The sequence below is a fragment of the Herpailurus yagouaroundi genome, unplaced genomic scaffold (assembly GCF_014898765.1).
Source record: "Herpailurus yagouaroundi ecotype Mexico unplaced genomic scaffold, PumYag 67556, whole genome shotgun sequence".
NCBI classification, from domain to species: Eukaryota; Metazoa; Chordata; class Mammalia; order Carnivora; family Felidae; genus Herpailurus; species Herpailurus yagouaroundi.
The window spans coordinates 2,687,300-2,708,408 of record NW_024420362.1 but is presented as its reverse complement, the minus strand read 5'-3'; the positions used below and the strand labels follow the sequence as shown (position 1 = coordinate 2,708,408).

Genomic DNA, 21,109 nt, shown 5'->3' with positions numbered 1-21,109 from the left:
CCAAAATGAACAAATCAGGAGACTATAGATGCTGGAGAGGATGTGGAAAAACGGGAACCCTCTTGCACTGTTGGTGGGAATGCAAATTTGTGCAGCCGCTCTGGAAAGCAGTGTGGAGGTTCCTCAGAAGATTAAAAATAGACCTACCCTATGACCCAGCAATAGCACTGCTAGGATTTTACCCAGCAATAGCACTGCTAGGATTTTACCCAAGGGATATAGGAGTACTGATGCATAGGGGCACTTGTACCCCAATGTTTATAGCAGCACTCTCAACAATAGCCAAATTATGGAAAGAGCCTAAATGTCCTTCAACTGATGAATGGATAAAGAAATTGTGGTTTATATACACAATGGAATACTATGTGGCAATGAGAAAAAATGAAATATGGCCTTTTGTAGCAACGTGGATGGAACTGGAGAGTGTGATGCTATGTGAAATAAGCCATACAGGAAAGACAGATACCATATGGTTTCACTCTTATGTGGATCCTGAGAAACTTAACAGAAACCCATGGGGGAGGGGAAGGAAAAAAAAAAAAGAGGTTAGAGTGGGAGAGAGCCAAAGCATAAGAGACTGTTGAGAACTGAGAACAAACTAAGGGTGGAGGGGGGGGGGGAGGGTGGAGAGGGTGGGTGATGGGTATTGAGGAGGGCACCTTTTGGGATGAGCACTAGGTGTTGTATGGAAACCAATTTGACAATAAATTTCATATATAAAAAAAAAAAACAAAACTGAGAACAAACTGAGGTTTGATGGGGGTTGTGACTGAGGGGAGGGTGGGTGATGGGTATTGAGGAAGGCACCTTTTGGGATGAGCACTGGGTGTTGTATGAAAACCAATTTGACAATAAATTTCATATATTAAAAAAAAAGCTTAGAACTAAATGCTACAACTTTATTTATTCCTGTAATTAATTTGATATTATTTTTGTAGGAAGTTCATTTAATTTTCTCATATTTTACACCATTAAAACAAAGGGAATGTTAATGGAGTTACAAAATTTTATGTATTCTGTCACATTTATAGAAAATTTTCCAGAAGCTAACATCTATGAACACGTAGCTTAGCAAAAATATCCTGTGGTTTTATGTTGTGTTTCCTATAAATATAATCAGGAACTCATTTGTGATCTCTTTTGTGAAAATCAGATAAATTAAAGTGATAAAAATGATTTCCTCAAAATGAAATTTTATTTTTGAAAGTAATGAACAGCATTATTATGGCCATGTGAATCAATGATGAAGTTTAGCATCGTGAGTTTAGAGACAAAAGCATATATATATATATATTGTCATATTTTTAATGCTCCCCTTACCTACAGCCCTATTTTTTTTTATTAGAAGAGGTATGCTACCAAAATATGCATACAATTGTAGGTGTGGAATTTCTTTCTAAGAGGCCTTTACGGATTTGCTTCATTTTCATAGCAATAGCCACATTGTTTTTTTACTTTGGTTTTTGTGATGGCTTGTCTCGGATAGAGCTAATGGAGGTTATGGTAGGGGTGTGCTAAAGCCACTCCTTGGCACTGTTACTTGTTAAGTTTCAGGTCATTTGAACTGTTCAAAACTGGAGGGTTACCTTTTGAATAAACTGTAACTAAATATTTTGTTCTAAGAAGGCAAATAGTACTAAAAAAATATTGGAGACAAAGATAACTTATTCAAACACCATGTCTTTGAGATTCATTAATTATGTGTGTGCAAATGGTTCTGTTGTTGTACAACTTGAAAATGGTTCATATTTGTTCTTCAAAGCAATCTCAGCAGGAATTTTTATTATTTATTTATTTATTTATTTATTTAAATTTTTTTTAACGTTTTTATTTTTTTATTTTTGGGACAGAGAGAGACAGAGCATGAACGGGGGAGGGGCAGAGAGAGAGGGAGACACAGAATCGGAAACAGGCTCCAGGCTCTGAGCCGTCAGCCCAGAGCCTGACACGGGGCTCGAACTCATGGACCGCAAGATCGTGACCTGGCTGAAGTCGGACGCTTAACCGACTTAGCCACCCAGGCGCCCCATCAGCAGGAATTTTTATATGGCAACCTGTTTGCAGTTAAAGTTACTTTAGGTACTTCAAAGCAGTTCCACTGAATTAAAGACATGTCTAAATTTTAGCATAATTTAGTATAAATGCATGTCTGCCTTTCTCCTCAATTAGTCCAAATTAGGGAGATCTTACTATGTATTTAATTCCAGTGCTGCTGTAGGTACATGGTAAAGGAGTAATTAGTGTTATATATTAGGGAAGAAGTAGCAGTTGATTTTTGGCTCTATTTCGCTTATCTTTTCCGCTTAAGTGCTAATATTTAATTTGTTTGGAAACCTTTAAATAGGTCTGTATTATTATGTTTATCCTCTTCTTTGAACTAATGAAATAAACACATTTATTGATTTTTTTGGCATAAGCTTTATTAATGTACTTAATATGCCTTACTAATTTATTCTGTGTATTTGGATTAGTGCCATTGTTGTTTATGAATCAATATTTTTCCTCTAGTTCCAAAGAATGTAGAAGCTTCAGAAGAAAAGAAGACCCTGCCTGCAAAGAAGAAAGTGAAAGAATTGAGAATTTTGGATCCCAAAACGGCCCAGAATCTGTGTATGTGATATTTTGTGTATAGGTGGTGGTAGCGATGGTGGTGATGAGGAGTTGTTGAATATATTTAAACAAACAAAGTTGTAACTGCCTTGAAAATGTATATTTAGCATCTACTAGAAACTAAATTCTGTGTAAACATGATTTGAGTTGCCTTGTTGTCATTCAGCCAGAATGGAGACCCTCATCATAATTTAGCCTTACATAGACCAGATGAAACTTATGAATAATAAAGCTTTGGAAAGTATTGATAATTGAACACTGTTAGAAGACAGGGTGAGACAGAACGACTTAAAAAGAGTGTTATATTTTCCCTTTCTGCCCAGGCCTGGGTGTGATAGTTTCGGAGTATTCACTGGGCCCATTGGGCAAATCCTTTTATTACTACGCCTTTATAGTTGAAGTAACTGTGATGTTACTGGTTAAATTGGTAACCGCTGCACTTTAAAACTGGTTAGTGAACCTTAAAGCCATCAACAAATCAATTATTAAGTATGCTTTTGCTCAAGCAGCAGCACAGGTAAACCCATCTTCATTTAAGTAGGCCTTAAGTTTAACTTTGGCATATACTCTCCTCTGTGTTTAATTCAGCATTTTTTTTTAACCATGATAGACTATGTTTATATTCTGAGGATATTCAAACACTATGCACGAGAAATTTCAACATATCAAGCATTTCTAATTATGGAAAGAAATACCATGGGAGTTTATTTTGTTAAGGGTTGTGCTATAGGGAATCAGATTAAAATAAACAAGTCATCATTTTCCTGTGAGTATGAATGTTGCTGTCGGAAAAGCATTCTCCTAATAGCTGTTGTGAATGTGTACATTGCCTACCTGAGAGTACGTTTTCTTTATAAAGTGGATGTTCAGTAGTTTAAAAAAATGACCTTAATTGCTAGTTGATATTTGTCAACATTATTTATTTAAATTATTGAGATCTCACCTGGTGTTTATGTCTAGGAAATCATTTGCCTAGACAGTGACATTTTTTTTTCTTTAGGCACCAGTGAAATCATACAGACGTTTTCACGAAAAAAAAAAAAAAGAAAGAAAAGAAAAACAATTCGTAGGAATATATTCATGTTCTGGTGATAAGAACACATGAATTCTCATTCAGATATGCAGTTAGTGGAAGTTAAAGTGGAATGTCTTGTTGAAAATTACTTTCTGAATAAGTTTAAGCTTTTCTCGGGGTAATTTGTTGAATTATTCCAGTATGACATACTATACACCCAATTAAGAAAAAGTTGACAAGGGAGATTGTGGTTCAACATTTAAATCTACTAATAGTATACCACATGATTGTCAACAGAAATTCAGGTAACAATGATGATTCAGACACTTCAGTTTTTTCTTATGTGGGAGCATTTCAGAGTAGATTGATGTGATTTTTTTTGTACTTGGTTACTTTATTGTTGTTCCTGAGAAGTACTGTGTTGTATGCATCTGAGTATCTCCATATTAAATTCTATGTGAGATTAAAAGGCCATCTTTAAATAAAATCTCTAGCTTTTCATGAGTCATTTCATACCAGCTCAATCTAAAATGCATATGCATATAGTCATCAGTGTTATTAGTAGGAGTTATAATTTGTATATAGGATATACACAACCTGTAACATTAGAGCCTGAAATAGTGGGCCATTTTGCCTAGATGTGTAGTGTAGGCCATCAAATGGTAACTAATTTTGTTTGTTCCTATCTGTAGATTAATATTAGTGACAGAAATTTCATATTTTGAGTCAATGAAAATGGGAATCAGGTATTCATTAGCTCTTTAAAATTTTGATGTTATTCTGTTTTTAAGAAAATCTACTTTTATTTTAGCTATCTTCTTAGGATCATATCGTATGCCATATGAAGATATAAAAAACATCATTCTGGAGGTTAATGAAGACATGTTGAGTGAAGCCTTAATTCAGGTAACTTGGATATTTTCCTTTTAAGATTCATTTTCACAGGTATTTCTAGATTGTTATCTTCTCAATGGAGTTGTGAGAAAATGTTCTTCTATATTTTGGTAATAGAATCAAGAGTATCTAGCTTTGTTGCCAGTAAGAGTATTCTGGGGCACCTGGGGGGCTCAGTTGGTTAAGTGTCCTGACTCTTGATTTTGGCTCAGGTCATGATCTGATGGTTCATGAGATCCAGGGCTCTGTGCTGACATCGAGGAGCCTGCTTGGGATTCTCTCTCTTCCTCTCTCTGCCCTCCCCCATGTATGTTCTCTCTCTGTCTGTCTCTTTGTCTCTCTGTCTCTCTCTCTTGTCTCTCTCCCTTTCTCTCTCAAAATAAATAAATAAACATTTTTTTAAAAGTATTCAACATAGAAGATATAAGTTCTAGGTTTGTTTCTGCCTATCATTCACTGTACATAAAATTGCATATATTTCATCATCAAAATGACTCTGTTAAGTAAATAGTGTTATTACCATTTTATGGATGTAAAAGTGGAGAGGTCAAGAGGTTAAATACCTTGTTTAAGATCAGTGGATAAATGTTATTCTTTGTTAAGCATGTAACATGTGCTAGGAATTGTGCCAAGTACTTTATATATTTTATCTCATTGAATCCTATAACAATCCTGTGAGGTGCATACTATTATCCTCATTTTACAGAAAATAAAACTGAGACTTTGAGATGTTCCTCAATGTCACGTAAATGGTAAGTGGCAGAGTAGCAGAGCTGGGATTCTGAACAAGATCTCTTGTGGTTCTAAATCTATTACTCTTTCTATTCTATTCTACCTTCCATGAGCAAATATTTTAGCTTGCTAAATCTCTGTTTTCACATATGAGAAACAGGGTCATTCTGAGGATTAAACCAAATAAAGTGCAGTGTAGAATAAAGGACTATGCAAGACTAACCTATTGTTAAAATTATTTGTATGTCTGGTCCTGTCTGGTTTAATTTCTGGAAGGAAGAACTGTGAAGATTTTACAAGTAAGGGCATACTCATTGTAGGCTTTTTCTTATTGCTGTTGTTTGTTTTTAAGCCATAAAGTTTGCCTTGATTTTAAAAAGACTGAGAAGTTTGTGCTGTGAGAGTTTTGCCCCCCTCAGACTGTCTCTAAATCTCAAAGAACTAGTGCCTGTCATTTCGGCAGGCTATGTCTATATGGAAGTTCCTCCATTTCGTAATATAGACTTGCATTACAGATTACCTCATGTAAACGTTTTAAATATAGATAAATCTATTTTCTGTAAGACTAAGGTTTTTTTTTTAATTTTTTTAACATTTATTCATTATTGACAGACAGAGAGAGACAGAGCATGAGCATGGGAGGGGCAGAGAGAGGGGGAGACACAGAATCTGAAGCAGGCTCCAGGCTCTGAGCTGTCAGCACAGAGCCCTACGTGGGCTTGAACCCATGAGCAGTGAGATCATGACCTGAGCAGAAGTCAGACGTCCAACCAACTGAGCCACCCAGGCGCCCCTCTATAAGACTAAGGTTTAATGAGGGGTGCCTAAATTGCTCAGTCAGTTAAATGACCAACTTCGGCTTAAGGCATGATCTCAAGGTTTATGGGTTTGAGCCATGCATCCGGCTCTGTGCTGATAGCTCAGAGCCTGGAGCCTTGTTTTGATTTGTGTCTCCCTCTCTGCCCCTCTCCTGCTTGCACTTTGTCTCTCTTTGTCTCTCAAAAATAAATAAATGTTAAAATTTTTTTTTAAAAGTAAGGTTTAATGAGTTTATGTAGGTTCTTTACTATCATGACATGCTTATGTCAATCTTAGTAAGAGATATCCTTTGATAAGTAATCCCCCTGTGGAACAGTCAAAAAAAAAAAGTTTTCTTTTCTGTGCAAGTATCAAGTCCATAGTTCTCTAAGTAGAAATGGAGAGCTGATCACATTTGTCTTGCCTATCTAAATTCCTTGGTTCTTTGCACAGTAGTCAGAATGAATGAACAGTGAAGCCTAAGGGGGTTTAGTTCTCCCTCTTTTTTCTTAATTGGATAGTTTAATTTTAATGCACAATAAGGCAAATAAATTTCTGACTCCAAAGCTTTCTAGTCTTTTCTCTATAATCAAATTATAGTAAAATGGAACCATATTTTGAGTAATTAATCAATGTAGCCATTTATTTTACCCATTAAAACTATGTGATTTTTCATTCACATACTTTGGTAAATAAAAAATGAATGTAATTATGCAGAATGCTACTGTGGCCTCTATTTGCCAGCAAAATTCAAAACATTGATTATTTTTTAAGTCATGTTTTGAACTCTTTAGGGAATGTAAGAACCAGAGAAAGATTCTCACTTATGAATGTCCCTCTAATATTCAACAAGCTTTTAAAATGTATATCTAGAATTTTATTATCTGGGATTTTTTTTTGTTTCACTTTATTTTGTAGCATAAACAATACCTATTTGTTTCTCTTTAAATTGGATAAGCCTGGTCCAGTTGGGAGAAACATATTGCTTACAGTTTGGAGATGTCATTAAATTGTGTCTACATTCTTGAATTTTCTGGTTTAATTTTATCCACTATGCAGTCAAAGCAACTGCTTGTGAAATTGCATTATTATGCTAAATCTTGGATTAAACTCTGGGAAGGTGAGTGATGGAGAATCGTAAAGAGTAGATCTTCCCAGGCTCCTTTTGTGCATGTTATACCTGAGGTGTCCATGTTCTTTCCTGTTCCCTGTGAATGGGTTGACCCGAGCCTGTCTCATTTCTTCCTTTTTTTCCAGACTTTTCATTGCCTTTTCTAAGTCTTCAGCTCATATATATATATATATATATATATATATATATAGTCATGTGTTTACCCCCTGCATCCTTTGCCCAACCATTTTTGTGCCACCTTTTTGTTGAAAGCTTCCCACTGAGGACTTTTTTCAAGCCAGATTGCTTTCCTTCTCAATGCCAGATACTCTAAAATATCTTATCATTCCTTACTCTCCTTAATGAAAAATCATTTTCTTCTTCTTGCAGTAGAAAACCACTTAACATGTAATTTAATAGTACGTATGATTGGAATTGTGCCACTTGGGTATGAGGCACAAATGATAAGTGACTCATGTGAGTTACTAAAGTTAGTATTATGTTTATCCAAACGAATCAAACATCTGAGTATCTTTTGGTAAGGAGGAAAGTCCTGGATTGAAACAATTATTTGATTTCCCAGAACCCAAAGGAAACTGCTTTCCTCAGGCAAGAGAAGAGACTAGAATCACTACTGCTTCTTTCTCTCTCCTATCCCAAAAACGTTTGCTCCAGTGATGCAAAAGTAACATCAATTTGCCGCTCACAGGAGCTGTTTACAATTTGTGTCTAATTACCATCCAGCACGTGGATAATGCATAGCATTAAATATGTATCATCAGATTAACTTTGATGTAAGTTCTATTTGATTACTGTGCTAAATTCCATCCATGCATAATCATTGTATGTTGTTCACGTGAGATGGTTATCTCCTCATAACAACAAAAACAACAAAAAACAATTAAGGACATACTGCCTCACAGAGAGTTAACACTAGTATTCTCTCTTCAGTATAGGTTATTAGGCTCTTTCCTGCCAGGCAACTAATATATTTTAGTTATTTAGCAGGATGAATATCTTACTTAAAAACACATACACACTATATGTATATTATATATATATATATATATATATATATATATATATATAATATACATATATTATACATATTATACATACATATTAAATATATAATGATAAATTACAATATATAATATATATAATGTATATATAATATATGTGATACATTATATATAATTTAATCAGTAAGAACATGCCAAAATTTTAAGATTATTAATAAAAATACTAATGTTTCCCTTATTTTAAAAGGTCTAACTGTAAGCTAGAAATGGAATTCACTATCGGGAAGATGTTGAAATGTAGTTGGAAGTCAGAATGGTGATTAGGACTGAAAATAGGATTTTTGGAATCATTTGCAAAGAAATGTCTGTTGGGATATGAGGACCAAAGATAGTGGATAGTGGATATCTACCAAAGTATGTAGTGGAAGGAAAGTGACAAGTGGAAGGTTAAAGACTGTATTTCTATAGAGCACCCTAGTTGAGGGAATGGATGGTGTTAGAGAAATCAGAACAAAATGAGCCAGCATGTCAGGGAGAATGCCAGATACTGTGGTATGTCACAATAGTCAGCACAGGAGATAATTTTAAGGAATGATGGGTAAGAGAATGAGATGCGGGAAGGATACCCATTTTGATATCCTGAATTTCAATAACTTACTTAAAGTAGTTATTTTCTTTCAGTTTTTTTTTTAAACAATCCATACTACATACCAGACACTTTTATTCCTTAAGTAGATGTTCTATGTCTTTTGGTCTCTGTCTCCCTTATTTTTAAAGGACAGATGCACTTCTTCTGGAAATGCAACTATCCAGTGCCCCACTTTTGTCTCATTCTCCACCCACTACATTTTCTCTGGCCTTTCCTCCTTCCCTCTCTTACCCCTCCTCCCTCCCAACCCCTTTACCTTTCACCTCCCTCCCTTCCTCCCTCTGTCCTTTCCTTACTTTCTTTCATTTTAAATAAATTATTTTTTAATAAAGCCCCTAATCTTTCTTAATAATATCCCCTCAATGAAATATGGCTCTAGGGCATCTCCTTCACACCTGGAAGCTACAGAAATACCTCTGTACATGTCCTTCTGTGATACATGAATGGGAATATTCCAGCTTGCTTTTTTCCTCTCAGATAATTTCTACCAGTGCTGGCTGTGTTACTCTTTTGGAACCCATTCAAGTGTCAAGCACTGTAAGATGTGTAAGGTCTACAGGTGGCCACATGATTATGTCTTTCCAATGTTACTTTGTGTCTCAAAACAGCTTATTTGAATTATGTAACTTTTTATGGGGCCATGACATAATAATTAGAATAAAGCATAGCTCATCTGATCTATTGTCCTGATTCCAGACAATGCTACTCCTAAGATATCAAAGATAGATGGGTATCTATCGATTCTGCAGGGAAAAAGATTCTTCAACTTCCCTCAATTAAACAGTTCTAGAGTATAATTATTCTTATAGTTAGGAAGTTCATGCATGTGTAATAGTAGAGCTCATTTTTGTCTCCTCAATCCATCTTTGTAATCATTGATCTATTTACGTGGCTATTGACCATCTTTATTTTATGCAGCCTTGTGAGTCTGCATGTGTTCATGTAGTTTACAAGGGTTGATGATTATAAGTACATCAGTTAAGGCTATAATGGCATTAGTACTGTAGAATTTGAAAACATTTTTCTCTTAAATAACAACTTGTATTAAGCACATTCATTTCAATATTTTTTTAGGGAAAATGAAACATTAGCAATAACAGCAACATTCGAAGGCATTTCTTTCCCATTTCTCATTATGATTGAATACATAATTACTTTATGGAATGCTACTGCAATCTAAAAATACTTTTATCCTTGAGCTACTGTTCTTTTTCATCTTTTGCTTCTAACTGGTTAGTCAAGTGTTTTTTTTTTTTTTCTCTTCCCTTTCTTCACTGCTTTCCTTTGACCCTTGTTTGCTACTTTCAGTCTGCTGATTAAATCATGTCTATTCCAAGCAAATGTGATGACTGCTTATTTCCATCCCCTCTGTGTCTCTTGTTGATGAATACCAGTATTCGTCACCATTATTGATTGTATCATCATCCACAAATGATACCAACTGTTTTACAAAGAAAGAAAAAGTAGCTTTAAGCAATTATTTTTCCTATAGTAATTGCATTATAAAGTATTTTTAAAATGCAAACTATTTAATCTATTTACACTTTGAACAAAAGATAGGTCTTACTAGCAGTTGAACAAGATGTAGCTTCAAAGATCATATTTTCTGCTGCCATTATAGAATTTAAGCCATGGTAGAACTTTACTAAAATTCTGACTCTTTCATTCTAAAGATCCTTTGGGCCTATTGAAGTGAGGTGATGTTTGTGGTAGACCAAGAATTCCCTTGAAATTATAGAATTTGGAAAGTGCCGTCTTTCTCCTCGCATAGACTTTCAGGACCTTGAACTAGGAAATGAGAAGGAAGGTTATACCAAATCCCTACTCTAACTTGAGTTATGAAGCTACCTCTGGACAAAAGGCAGAAGTCCCTCAGCCCAAGACAAATGGAGGCAAGGAATCCAGGCTCTAATACCTTTAGTGAAACTAACAGATGGCAAACAATCACACTTTTTTTTTTTTACCAGCTTCCTATTCATTTTTTTTAGTATTATATAAATTTGTTTTGAATCCAAAGATTGTTGGCTAGTCATATATTTAATGAATTATAACACCTTTGTAATTGATTATATCTTCAAAACTACTTCCTCTCAATTGTATATCCAGAAGTAATCAAAATGTTCTATATATGTGGAATAAATATTTACTTACCATATGGTTTTTGCAATGTTCTATTATAATTCTAGATTTCCTATGTAATGTATAAATATGAACTATAGAGACAGGAAGGAATACAGAAGAGGGATTGAGCACTGTTTATTAAGCTCAGTGGTAGGTCCATAGACCCATAGATTCATCATCTTGTATCTACATTTTGGTATGCCTTAAGTACTACACAGTAAATAAGATTAAAAGTGTTTGACAAGTACTGAAAGCATATGCCTAAGAAGAGTTCCTTAACTTTGGTACTGTTGATATTTCAGCTTAGTTATTTTTTGTGAAATGCTATTGTGTACATTGTAGGATGTTTTGTAGTATTCCTGGCCTCTACTCCCTGGGTGCTAGCAGCAGCCTCTCACCACCAGTTATGACAACGAAAAATGCCTTCAGACATTGACAGATGTCCCCTACTGGGCAAAATTGTCCCTTGTTGAGAATCACCGTCTTCAAAATTACCTTTATTTCTGAAATATAGTTACTAAAGTTTCAGAATTTAGTAAGCTTCCAATTAGTGGTTTTGTTTCTATTTTCAATGTTTATTAGAAATTTCAATACAGAGGTTTGGGCATTTGAATAGGCAAAAACAAAAAGAAAATTGATTCCATGTGATTAAAATATCTCTTTTCCAGGAATGTAATATATTCGTGTATGTTCAAATCCTGACAGAATGCATTCTCATTAAGTTGCAAATACCCCTATTCAAGTATTGTTTAAAGTGTAGGCCATAATTATTTTTCATTATGAATTTTGAATTATTTTAATTATGAATTATGAATATAAGCAATCATATTAGTGTGCATTGATGTTATCACTTTATTAGCATGAGTTTCCTTTATCACATAGTATGTGGGTTTTATATTGTTTTGTTTTATATTAATGCCTTAATACTGAAGAATTCACTTTAAAGCATTCTAAAAACCTTATGTTTATTTCTTTTGATATGTCATTTAGGTTAAGTCAAATAATATAGTGATAATGTCTTCCAATTTGGTGTCTGAAACCTGGATCTGAATCCCAACCCTGCCATTAAACAGCCTGTGAACCCAAGAAAGTTACCTATCCTCTCTGGGCCCATTGTCGTTAAGCTCTAAATAGCTGATGAGTTTGTTGTGAGGATTAAATTAAATAATAAATATGAAAGTCCCACTGGCACAGTGATGGTCACATGGTAGTCACATGACAAATGTCTTTTGGAGTTATTGGGATCAGTTAGTTAGGCATGGTAGTTTGAAACATTTTCCTTCAAAACTTTCAGTTGAATAGCCAGCCTTCAGTTTTCTATGTTAATGGAAAGAATTATTAGCTGGATGATAATTCTCCTGGGGCTTTTCCCTCTCTATGTGCTGTCTGGAATTCCAGAAATAGAGGCATCATCTATTATTAGTGAAATTGTGTATTTTGAGTATTGGCAGACAATATTTTGTAGGAATCAAAGTATTTCTACACTTGAAATTGAAAACATGACCTTGTCTAAAAGGTTTGGTGGTAGAAGTATTTGTTATCTTAAAGAGTTCGCCAGAAATGATGTGATCCATTTCAAATAATTAAAAAATACCTCCTTTGGGTATTTGTTCTAATAAAGAATCACAAACTATAATATTTAGGGGCTAAAAATCTTAGATGACAATGCTAAAATGTGTTTTTAAGAGTGTTTTCGTTTGGCCAGAAATAGGAAGGATGGGATTGCTCTATGACAGCAAAGAAAAGGAAAACTTATTATATAGGTGTAACCTGAAGAGGTATGCCTTTACATAAAAGATGGCAAACAGGATAACCTCCTAGGAAAGGTAAGAAAGAATATGGATGAGAAAAGATATGATATCCCTATCATATTCTAGCTGGTAGAATATTTAAAATATCTTCTTTTTCCTTCTCTTTCAATTGTGGAACCTTTCTGTTATTATATATTTGCTCAGGTGTGGTCATTATCTTCTAAACTGTACACATTATACTCTAATTTTTGTCTTTGTATCTTGATGAAAAAATTAGAGACCATCAAAAATTAAGGCTAAAATAAACTTTATGAATTTTTTATTTCCCTTATTTTGTGGAAGGATATACTATCTACTTTGGATATTTGTGGAAGGAGAAACTGAAGCCCAAAGAGGCTTATGTCACATAGCCAATCTGGATCATAACTCATTTCAGACAATGCCCACTTCATTGATTTTTTTGACCTGTATTGTCTGACCAGTGTTTTTCCCTGCTGTGATATGCAGATGGTTGAAGAGGTTGGAGGAATTTACAGTTGGACAGGAATAAAAAGTAGCACAAAAAGTTTACTAAATAAAAAGTTTGTGTAATGTCTATCATCAGAAGTCAGAGTAGAAACTAAATTATCCTTCAAAATATTTTCTTCCAGTATTAGAAAACATTATAAATGTCTCCTTTGGCACTCATTTTTTGTGTTATGAAATATATAATTAGGTGCCAGGAAATAAAGACTTAATTTTACTTAATGCAATATAAGGGACATTAGATTCTGTTTCTGCATTAATAAGCCACATTTTATTAAAATGAAAGTGTGGTTCAGATACTAATAAGACCATCATTTGTTTTATCTCATATGAAGGATTCAGTGTGATGGATCCTTTTTAATGAAATGAAGTCCTTCAGCTTTATGAATAAAATAATATGTCTTTTGGCCTTCATTTTATTATTTTTCTTCAATATATGTATTTGAATAGAGTTGAAAAACTAGTCGCTTCTCAGGAAAAGCAAATAAGGTGTTTGCTTTTCTTCCTTGAGTGCTGTGACTAATTACTACATCATCTCCTTGGAGTTTGTATTCTTCAGTGGTTTATTCTTAAAATACCATTCAGTGTATTGGGGAAAAAAAGCACTGTGTTTGGGTTTTAGTTACTTATCATCTTTCTGACCTTGGGCAGGTCGCTTATCTTCTTTTAAATTTCTTGACTATAAACAGGGGAAAATGTGTACTAATAAAACTGTTTTATTATAAAAATTAAATATTAGCATAAATGAAAACACTTGCAAACTGTAAAATGATAAAAAAAAAATAGAACACAGATGTAGATGAGTCCCTTGGACATCTACTTAGCCCAAACCTCTCACCTTTTTTAGCTATTTAGCTATTTAGTAAAGACAATTCACTCTCCACTTAAACATTCAACCATCATTTGAAAGAACATCCCCAAAATAACTCATATTTCTGTTCTCTCCCCTAAATAGAGGTCTGTTTTCCTTATTTTCTGCATTTCTTTTTATCCTTTCTCTCTTTAACCCTGCCTGAAACTCATCCTGGTTCATCAAGCATTCCTAATTATCCTTTATCTGAAGATTTATTATATCCACTCTTACCTCCCCTTCCCACAGGACTAGACTTTTATCACTTCAGTAATTTTACAACTATTGTTTCCTAGCTGTTTCTTGACTTTAGGCTGCTGCCAGCCTAGTGCATTTTACTTGATTGGACTAGCTTTTCTCTTTCTTCCATCAATTAATTTTTTCCCTCAAAAAGCAATACCAGTGATTGCCATCTGTTTTTGTTTGTTTTGAACATTGTAGAAAATCTCTAGTGAATCGCAAAAATTTGGTGAATTCTTCGAAATCCTGACTGTGAATGATCTGTACATGATTTAACTTTGCTTTTCTCCATGCCTTTGCACATTCCCTTTCATCCTTTCAGTATCTTCTACATCTTTCAAAATAGTACTTAAAGCTCACATTCTCCTAGAAACCCTCCCTACTTTCTATTCCACCTTGAGCTCAACGTTCTTCATCTGCCCATTTGGACTATGTTATTCATAGGTTTTTGGAATGGTTGTTTAAAACGATCTTTGCATATGATGTTGACATTCTAAACTACATCATAGGTGTTCCCTGTTTCAGTTATTTTTTTAGCTCTTTTACAACCAGATACATGATATAGTGTTGTGTTTATATGATAGATGTTATGTCATGTGATTCGGTGGTTTTTAAAATTAGAGATTGTGAAACTGCTAGACTGAGCCTCTCTGCAGGACCATATTGAGGGGGTGAGCAGTCCATGTTAAGCTTAGTGTTAGATTTATGGATTTCCTTGCCTTGACTGTTTAGGTCTGTGTTATCTCCCAAGGGTTTCTGAGAATTACAAGAGCCACTCCAGCTACCTTTTTTGACCCAAAGACCTTTATGAAAGTAGACACAAGGATTCCATACATTATAAAACAGTACTTATATAGACTCATGATTAGTGGTGTGTATTTCTGTTATTCCTAAACATTTCCATCATAGATGGTTCTGCTCTGAAAGTTCTTTTGTGAGAGGTTAAAAACTACCCTGGTTTATGTAGTTTACCCTGACCACAACTATTTTGGGGGAGTGTGGCTTGGCCAAGGGAATATTGGTGGTCTCCATTAACCCAAGTGCATGCAGGCAGTGCTTTTGGCACACTAGATCCAAAGGGAGTAGGCACTAGGTCCAGTTTATATAAGTTCCATGTTGTACATGTTATTAAAAACAAAATCTTGCTATTTCCAGATGAAGAGACTTTCTGTTGGTGATGAGTAGCATCACACATAGGGAGGTTTTTCTTATTGGGTACCATAAATCCACAAAGAACATGTGGAATAGTATAAAGACAACAGATGCTGTGCAGGATGCATATAATATTAAGGTATGCTTCCCCTTTGGACAGGGAACATGCCACAGGTCTACAGAAAGGTGGAGCTTACCTGTACAAGAGTTTGGGAATGTTTACCAGAGACCCTTCTTATATCCTGAACATATGGACTCCCCTTATCTGAACTTATGTCCAAGTCTCCTGAGAAGGGCCATTGAGTAAAGTGTCATAAAGAGGTCAGACCTTCAGAGGATGGATAATTAGTTGATGCTGGAGTGAGTATCCACATTGGAGTGACTGCCTGGATTGGGACTCTATCTGAAGTGAAGCATAGATTCCCCACTGGTAAATTCTGCCTAACCTATTCCAGTCACAGGATAACAAACATATTTGATCACCCTATATTGATATATTGTCTTACATATAATACTTAGTAATCATTTTACTTGGTATTGGTATATATTCCAGATCTTCTCTACATAAAATCTAATCCATTCCTTTACATTTAATGGTAGAGTGGTGGTAAAATTTGCTCAATGGATATTTATAAACATTAACACATGTTGCTAGTTGGGAAAGCAGTGGATTTTTGAGGATTGCAGTGAAGATTGTTTCTGCTTTATATTTGTTAGAAATTGATGCCCCAGGCCAAATGTACTTTATGCATTATTCTCATAGATAATTTGAATACTGCTTTTGGTAGTATTCAAATATTTCAAACAAAATATGTGATTTGTTGTAGGATTTCTTCAATTTTTGTTTGACTAGTTCCTCTTAGTTCATTGTACAAATGAATGCCTAAGCTGGAGTAGTTCAGAATCAAATGATTGCCTCTTATCTCATTTTTTTCCCCCAAAACTCAATTGACTGTTCTCTATGTCAAAATGGATGGGATATTTGAAGGGGTATGAAACTCCAAAAATTATTTTTTCCTTAGAAAAAGAAAAAAAAACTTTGAGGGGCACCTGAGTGGCTCAGTTGCTTAAGCATCTGACTCTTGGTTTCGGCTCAGGTCAATCTCACAGTTCGTGAGTGTCAATCTCACAGTTTGTGAGTTTGGGCCATCATGTTAGGCTCTGCACTGAGGCTGGGTGGGATTCTCTCTCTCCCTCCCTCTCTGCCCCTCTCCCCATCTCTCTCTCAAAATAAATAAATAAACATTTTTTTAAAGTTTAAAATAGATAAGTTTAAACCCCAGGGGTTATTATTTAGTCTCTGGAAGAAAAGTAAACTACAGGGGCGCCTGGGTGGCGCAGTCGGTTAAGCGTCTGACTTCAGCCAGGTCACGATCTCGCGGTCCGTGAGTTCGAGCCCCGCGTCGGGCTCTGGGCTGATGGCTCAGAGCTTGGACCCTGTTTCTGATTCTGTGTCTCCCTCTCTCTCTGCCCCTCCCCCATTCATGCTCTGTCTCTCTCTGTCCCAATAAATAAATAAACGTTAAGAAAAGTAAACTACAGAGTATGTCTAAGCATTGCAAATGTGAAGAGTCATTATCTACATGATGATGACCAACTGAAAAATGTTCCTGAGTGGCTCATCAGAAGAAATCAGTATTGAATTGAATCAGATGAATAGAAGCCTAAGTTCTAAATTTCGAAGATTTAAGGCAAAAAAAAAAGTGAACTGTTCTGGGGCACCTGGGTAGCTCAGTAGGTTAAGCATCTGACTTCGGCTCAGGTCATGATCTTGCGGTTTGTGAGTTCGAGCCCCACTTCAGACTCTGTGCTGACAGCCCTGAGCCCATAGCCTGCTTCTGTTTCTGTGTCTCCCTCTCCATGCCCCTCCCCTACTCATGATCTGTGTCTCTCTGTCTCTCAATAATAAATAAACATTAAAAAAATTTTTTTAAGTGAACTCTTCCGGAGTGATCAAGAACATCTGATGACAAAATTGAATTAAGTTTTACGAAAGGATCATTTGGGATACTTCTCTAATATTTGGCTGTATATGTACAGTTAAAAACATAGCATTAATAGAATATAACCATATGTTCCCACATTACCAACATTTATGAAGCCTATTGTTTACTCCTTCTTTCCAGAAGAAATCACTATTCTGAATCTTGGGCTCATGATCCCATGCCTTTCTTATGTTTTCACATGTGGATGTATCCCTAAAATATATGTTAAGTTTAGTCCTCTTATTTTTTCTTTTGTATGAGTGGAATCACATTACATATATGTTCTATTACTAAATTTTTCACTTTTTTTAAAAAGATTTAACCATTTTGATGTGTGTAGCTATTTTGTTTTCATTTCCTCCTAGGTATATTGTCACATACTATGAATATTACATGATTCATTTGCCTGTTCTATCAGTAAATAATTGGATTGAACAATCCAATGTTGTTGGATATAAATTCAGTTGCAGTAGTTGATTACAGTTGCATAAACTGGACAAATTTCTGTGTATTGAGATTCATATATTTGATTCTTCCTAATCTTGAACATGGCATGTGTGTCATTTTTACGTCATTTTGAACAACTTTCAAAAAACTTTTTTGACACTTCCTAATTTATCTGTTATTCCATATGTTGGTTATTTTTTAACCTAAATTAAACAATATGTTTACTGTTCCATGCATGTTTGCTTAAATTTACTTGCATATTTAACTTATGCGTATACCTTCCTTCTTGTATAACAGTTTCCTTTAGGATCATTTTCCTTCTTACTGAAACACCTCTTTTTAAACTACCTTTACTGCGATTTTGGTCATACTAAACACTTTAAAATGTATTTGATAATATTTTATTTCATCTGTGTTCTTAAAAGATATTTGCAATGGATATAGAATTCTAGCTTGCAAATTATTTTCTCTCAGCAGGGTCAACATATTATTTCATCATTATCTGGTTTTGATTGTTGTTAAGTGAGGTACAGTCTAAATTAACATTCCCTGGAGTTAACCTGTCTGTTCTATTGTTTTATCTTTTTTTTTTTTTTTTTTTTTCATCTTCGGTGTTCTGGAGTTTCATTACGATGTGTGTTGGTATAGATTTCTGTTATTCATTCTTCTGTTTATCCTGATTCATTGGGCTTCCTGAATTTAATGATTGCTAATTTATCAATGCTGGAAAATTGTTAGCCATTTTTATTTAGAGTATTATCTGTCTCCAGTGCTCTCTATTCATAGTTGCCTTCTGTAATTCTAATATGCATATTTCACGCATTATCACTCCGTTTAGGTTTCTGTGTTTACATCTCATAGTTTGTCTTTCTGTACTATACTTTAACTGGATTTTTAAGGCCTATTAGTTAGTTCACTAATTCTTTTATGACTTGTGCCTCATCTTCTGTTGCACCTATTCAAATGAATTTCTAATGTCAATTATTATATTTCTTATATCCATAAATTCTTTGTTTTTTCCAATATTATGTCTTGTGTCTTTATAGGTCTAATTCTGTTGTTTGTTTTTGCTGACTCTTACTAATGTTTCTTGCTTCTTTCTGTGTAATCTGTATTTTTATTGTGAACTAATGATTGTTAAAGTTTATCTGTGAAAATACTTGGAAACTGAAGTTTAAAGGTAGTTTCCTTCTTGGAAATTTGCGTTAATTATTACCAGACATCTGGGAGCACTAACAAAGACTAATCACTTTAAATTCTCTTTCTGTATGTGTGTGTGCTTATGCATATGTATATATGTAGATTGTTGATGTTGTTTTATATTTTGACAACTAGGTAGTTTAGTTGTGGCCAAAAACATGCATGGGAGCTATTCTGTGGTTAGAGGTTTCCAAGGAAAAAAACCTTTACCCTAGATCCCAGAGTCAAGGCAAAAGCAGGCAAGATTCCTTACTGTTTTTCTCTGTGGGTGGGCTCTGTGTTTTTCTTGATGGTAAGCCTTTCACGGGAGATATTATTTTGGGGAGTTTTATAATTACACAAGGAATTGAATTTGCCCTCTCATCTTGTGAAAGGACTAGGCTTTGTGTACCATCTTAAGTTTTAGGCCTTGAAGGGTGAAAACTCTAAACCAGTAGAGATTGGTAGATGTTCCTAGGAAAACATTGCCCTTTAGTATTTGGTTATATCTCTGGATTAGTGATTTGTATAAAAGGAATCTTTTAAAAATTTTATGTGTTCTATGAATTGACAGACCGTAATCAATTTGACTACCCAACTAACTAGGGTAACCAACCAGTCATCCAGAAACAGAAATACTGTATTTTCTAAAGTATCTCAATGACTCTTTTATTGGGAAGTTGGGTCAAACAGATACTACTCCTCCACCCCATGTTCAGGTCAGTGTATTTTACATTCCACAGGTGCCAAATATTGTTTCTGCTTAGTTAAAAATCTTATTGTTTTACTGTATAGGAGTGGTAGCATTCTGATGTAGCATGTTTTGTGTAACTATATGCATATTCTGTTAGTGTGCTAATTTTCATAGTGTGCATAGAATTTCATCATTTCATATGCTCCCAAATCATGGAGGAGAAACACTGACTTTGGAAAGTTAATTGATTGGGTAGAGCATGAGTATGCACCCCTGTACAGTTAGATGAAATTTCCAGTCTTTCGAGGTATTCAACATCAAATGCATTGCAGTACTCTCCTATCAAGACTTCTAAACTGTTAGCACCCTTCAAACTCTACTCTTATCTTAGATAGTTGTATTGACTGTTGTAGTAATACTCAGCTTTGGAAACATCTTTATAGAGTACTTAATAGTAATGCATCCTCACTTTTGTTTGTGGTAGTTTGTCATGGACATGATAAAGTGATATCTAATGAAAACCGAGTGTAGCATAAACAGGATATTGTATACCTGTTACCTATTTTAATGGATATGAATCTATTATATATCTGAGAATATAAGTTTTGCCACTTATAATGAGAAGATATTTTATATTGCATTGAAATATGTTAATTTAACCTACATGAAGGGAATATAGTCTATACAAGAATATTAATAACATGGATACTATAGGTATTTTGTTTAAGAATATATCACAGCTAGACATGGGCATACACACCTCACATGTTATTAAATATTCATAGTCATTCATTCTGTATATTCTCTATTTTTTTTAATTCTTCAGATCACCTTTTAGGTTTAATATGATTTCCAATTTTTATTTTTGTGTACGAAGTGGAACTTCAATGAAATAGAAGATAACTAACATCAAAGGAATTCTGTTATTAATTATCGTCCAGATTAAGTGTAAATCATGTTAATTTTTTAAGAAAGTAATACCTTTTCTCTGCAAATAGGATCATGGCATTAGCAGAAATTGAATTTTTTATGTACAAAATAGTCACAATTTTTCTTTTTATAATTATAGAAGTTGTAAATATATCTGTAATCTCCATTAATCTATAGAGCTAGAACACTTTGAAGAATTTAGTTGAATTTAAATTAGGAAATGTTTAAATAGCATGTGATTTACATGCACATATTTTTTTTTACCCAGGAAGTGGTAGAAGTATTCATTTTATTTATTGATTGATTGATTGATATTTTTTATTTTTTATTTTTTATTTTTTTAAACTTTTTTTTAACGTTTTATTTATTTTTGAGACAGAGAGAGACAGAGCATGAATGGGGGA

General features: G+C 34.3%; 1 protein-coding gene across 4 annotated transcripts in view; it reads left to right on the top strand.

Annotated features, from left to right (window-relative positions):
* The window catches only part of DIAPH2 (diaphanous related formin 2), a 1,032,498-nt gene that overhangs the window by 431,479 nt on the left and 579,910 nt on the right, over positions 1–21,109 (top strand). For all 4 annotated transcript variants that reach the window (XM_040467675.1, XM_040467674.1, XM_040467672.1 and 1 more), the window contains 2 exons: positions 2,509–2,610; positions 4,437–4,531. In XM_040467675.1, the coding sequence (XP_040323609.1) occupies positions 2,509–2,610; positions 4,437–4,531 (197 nt within the window). The remainder of the gene's footprint in view (positions 1–2,508; positions 2,611–4,436; positions 4,532–21,109) is intronic.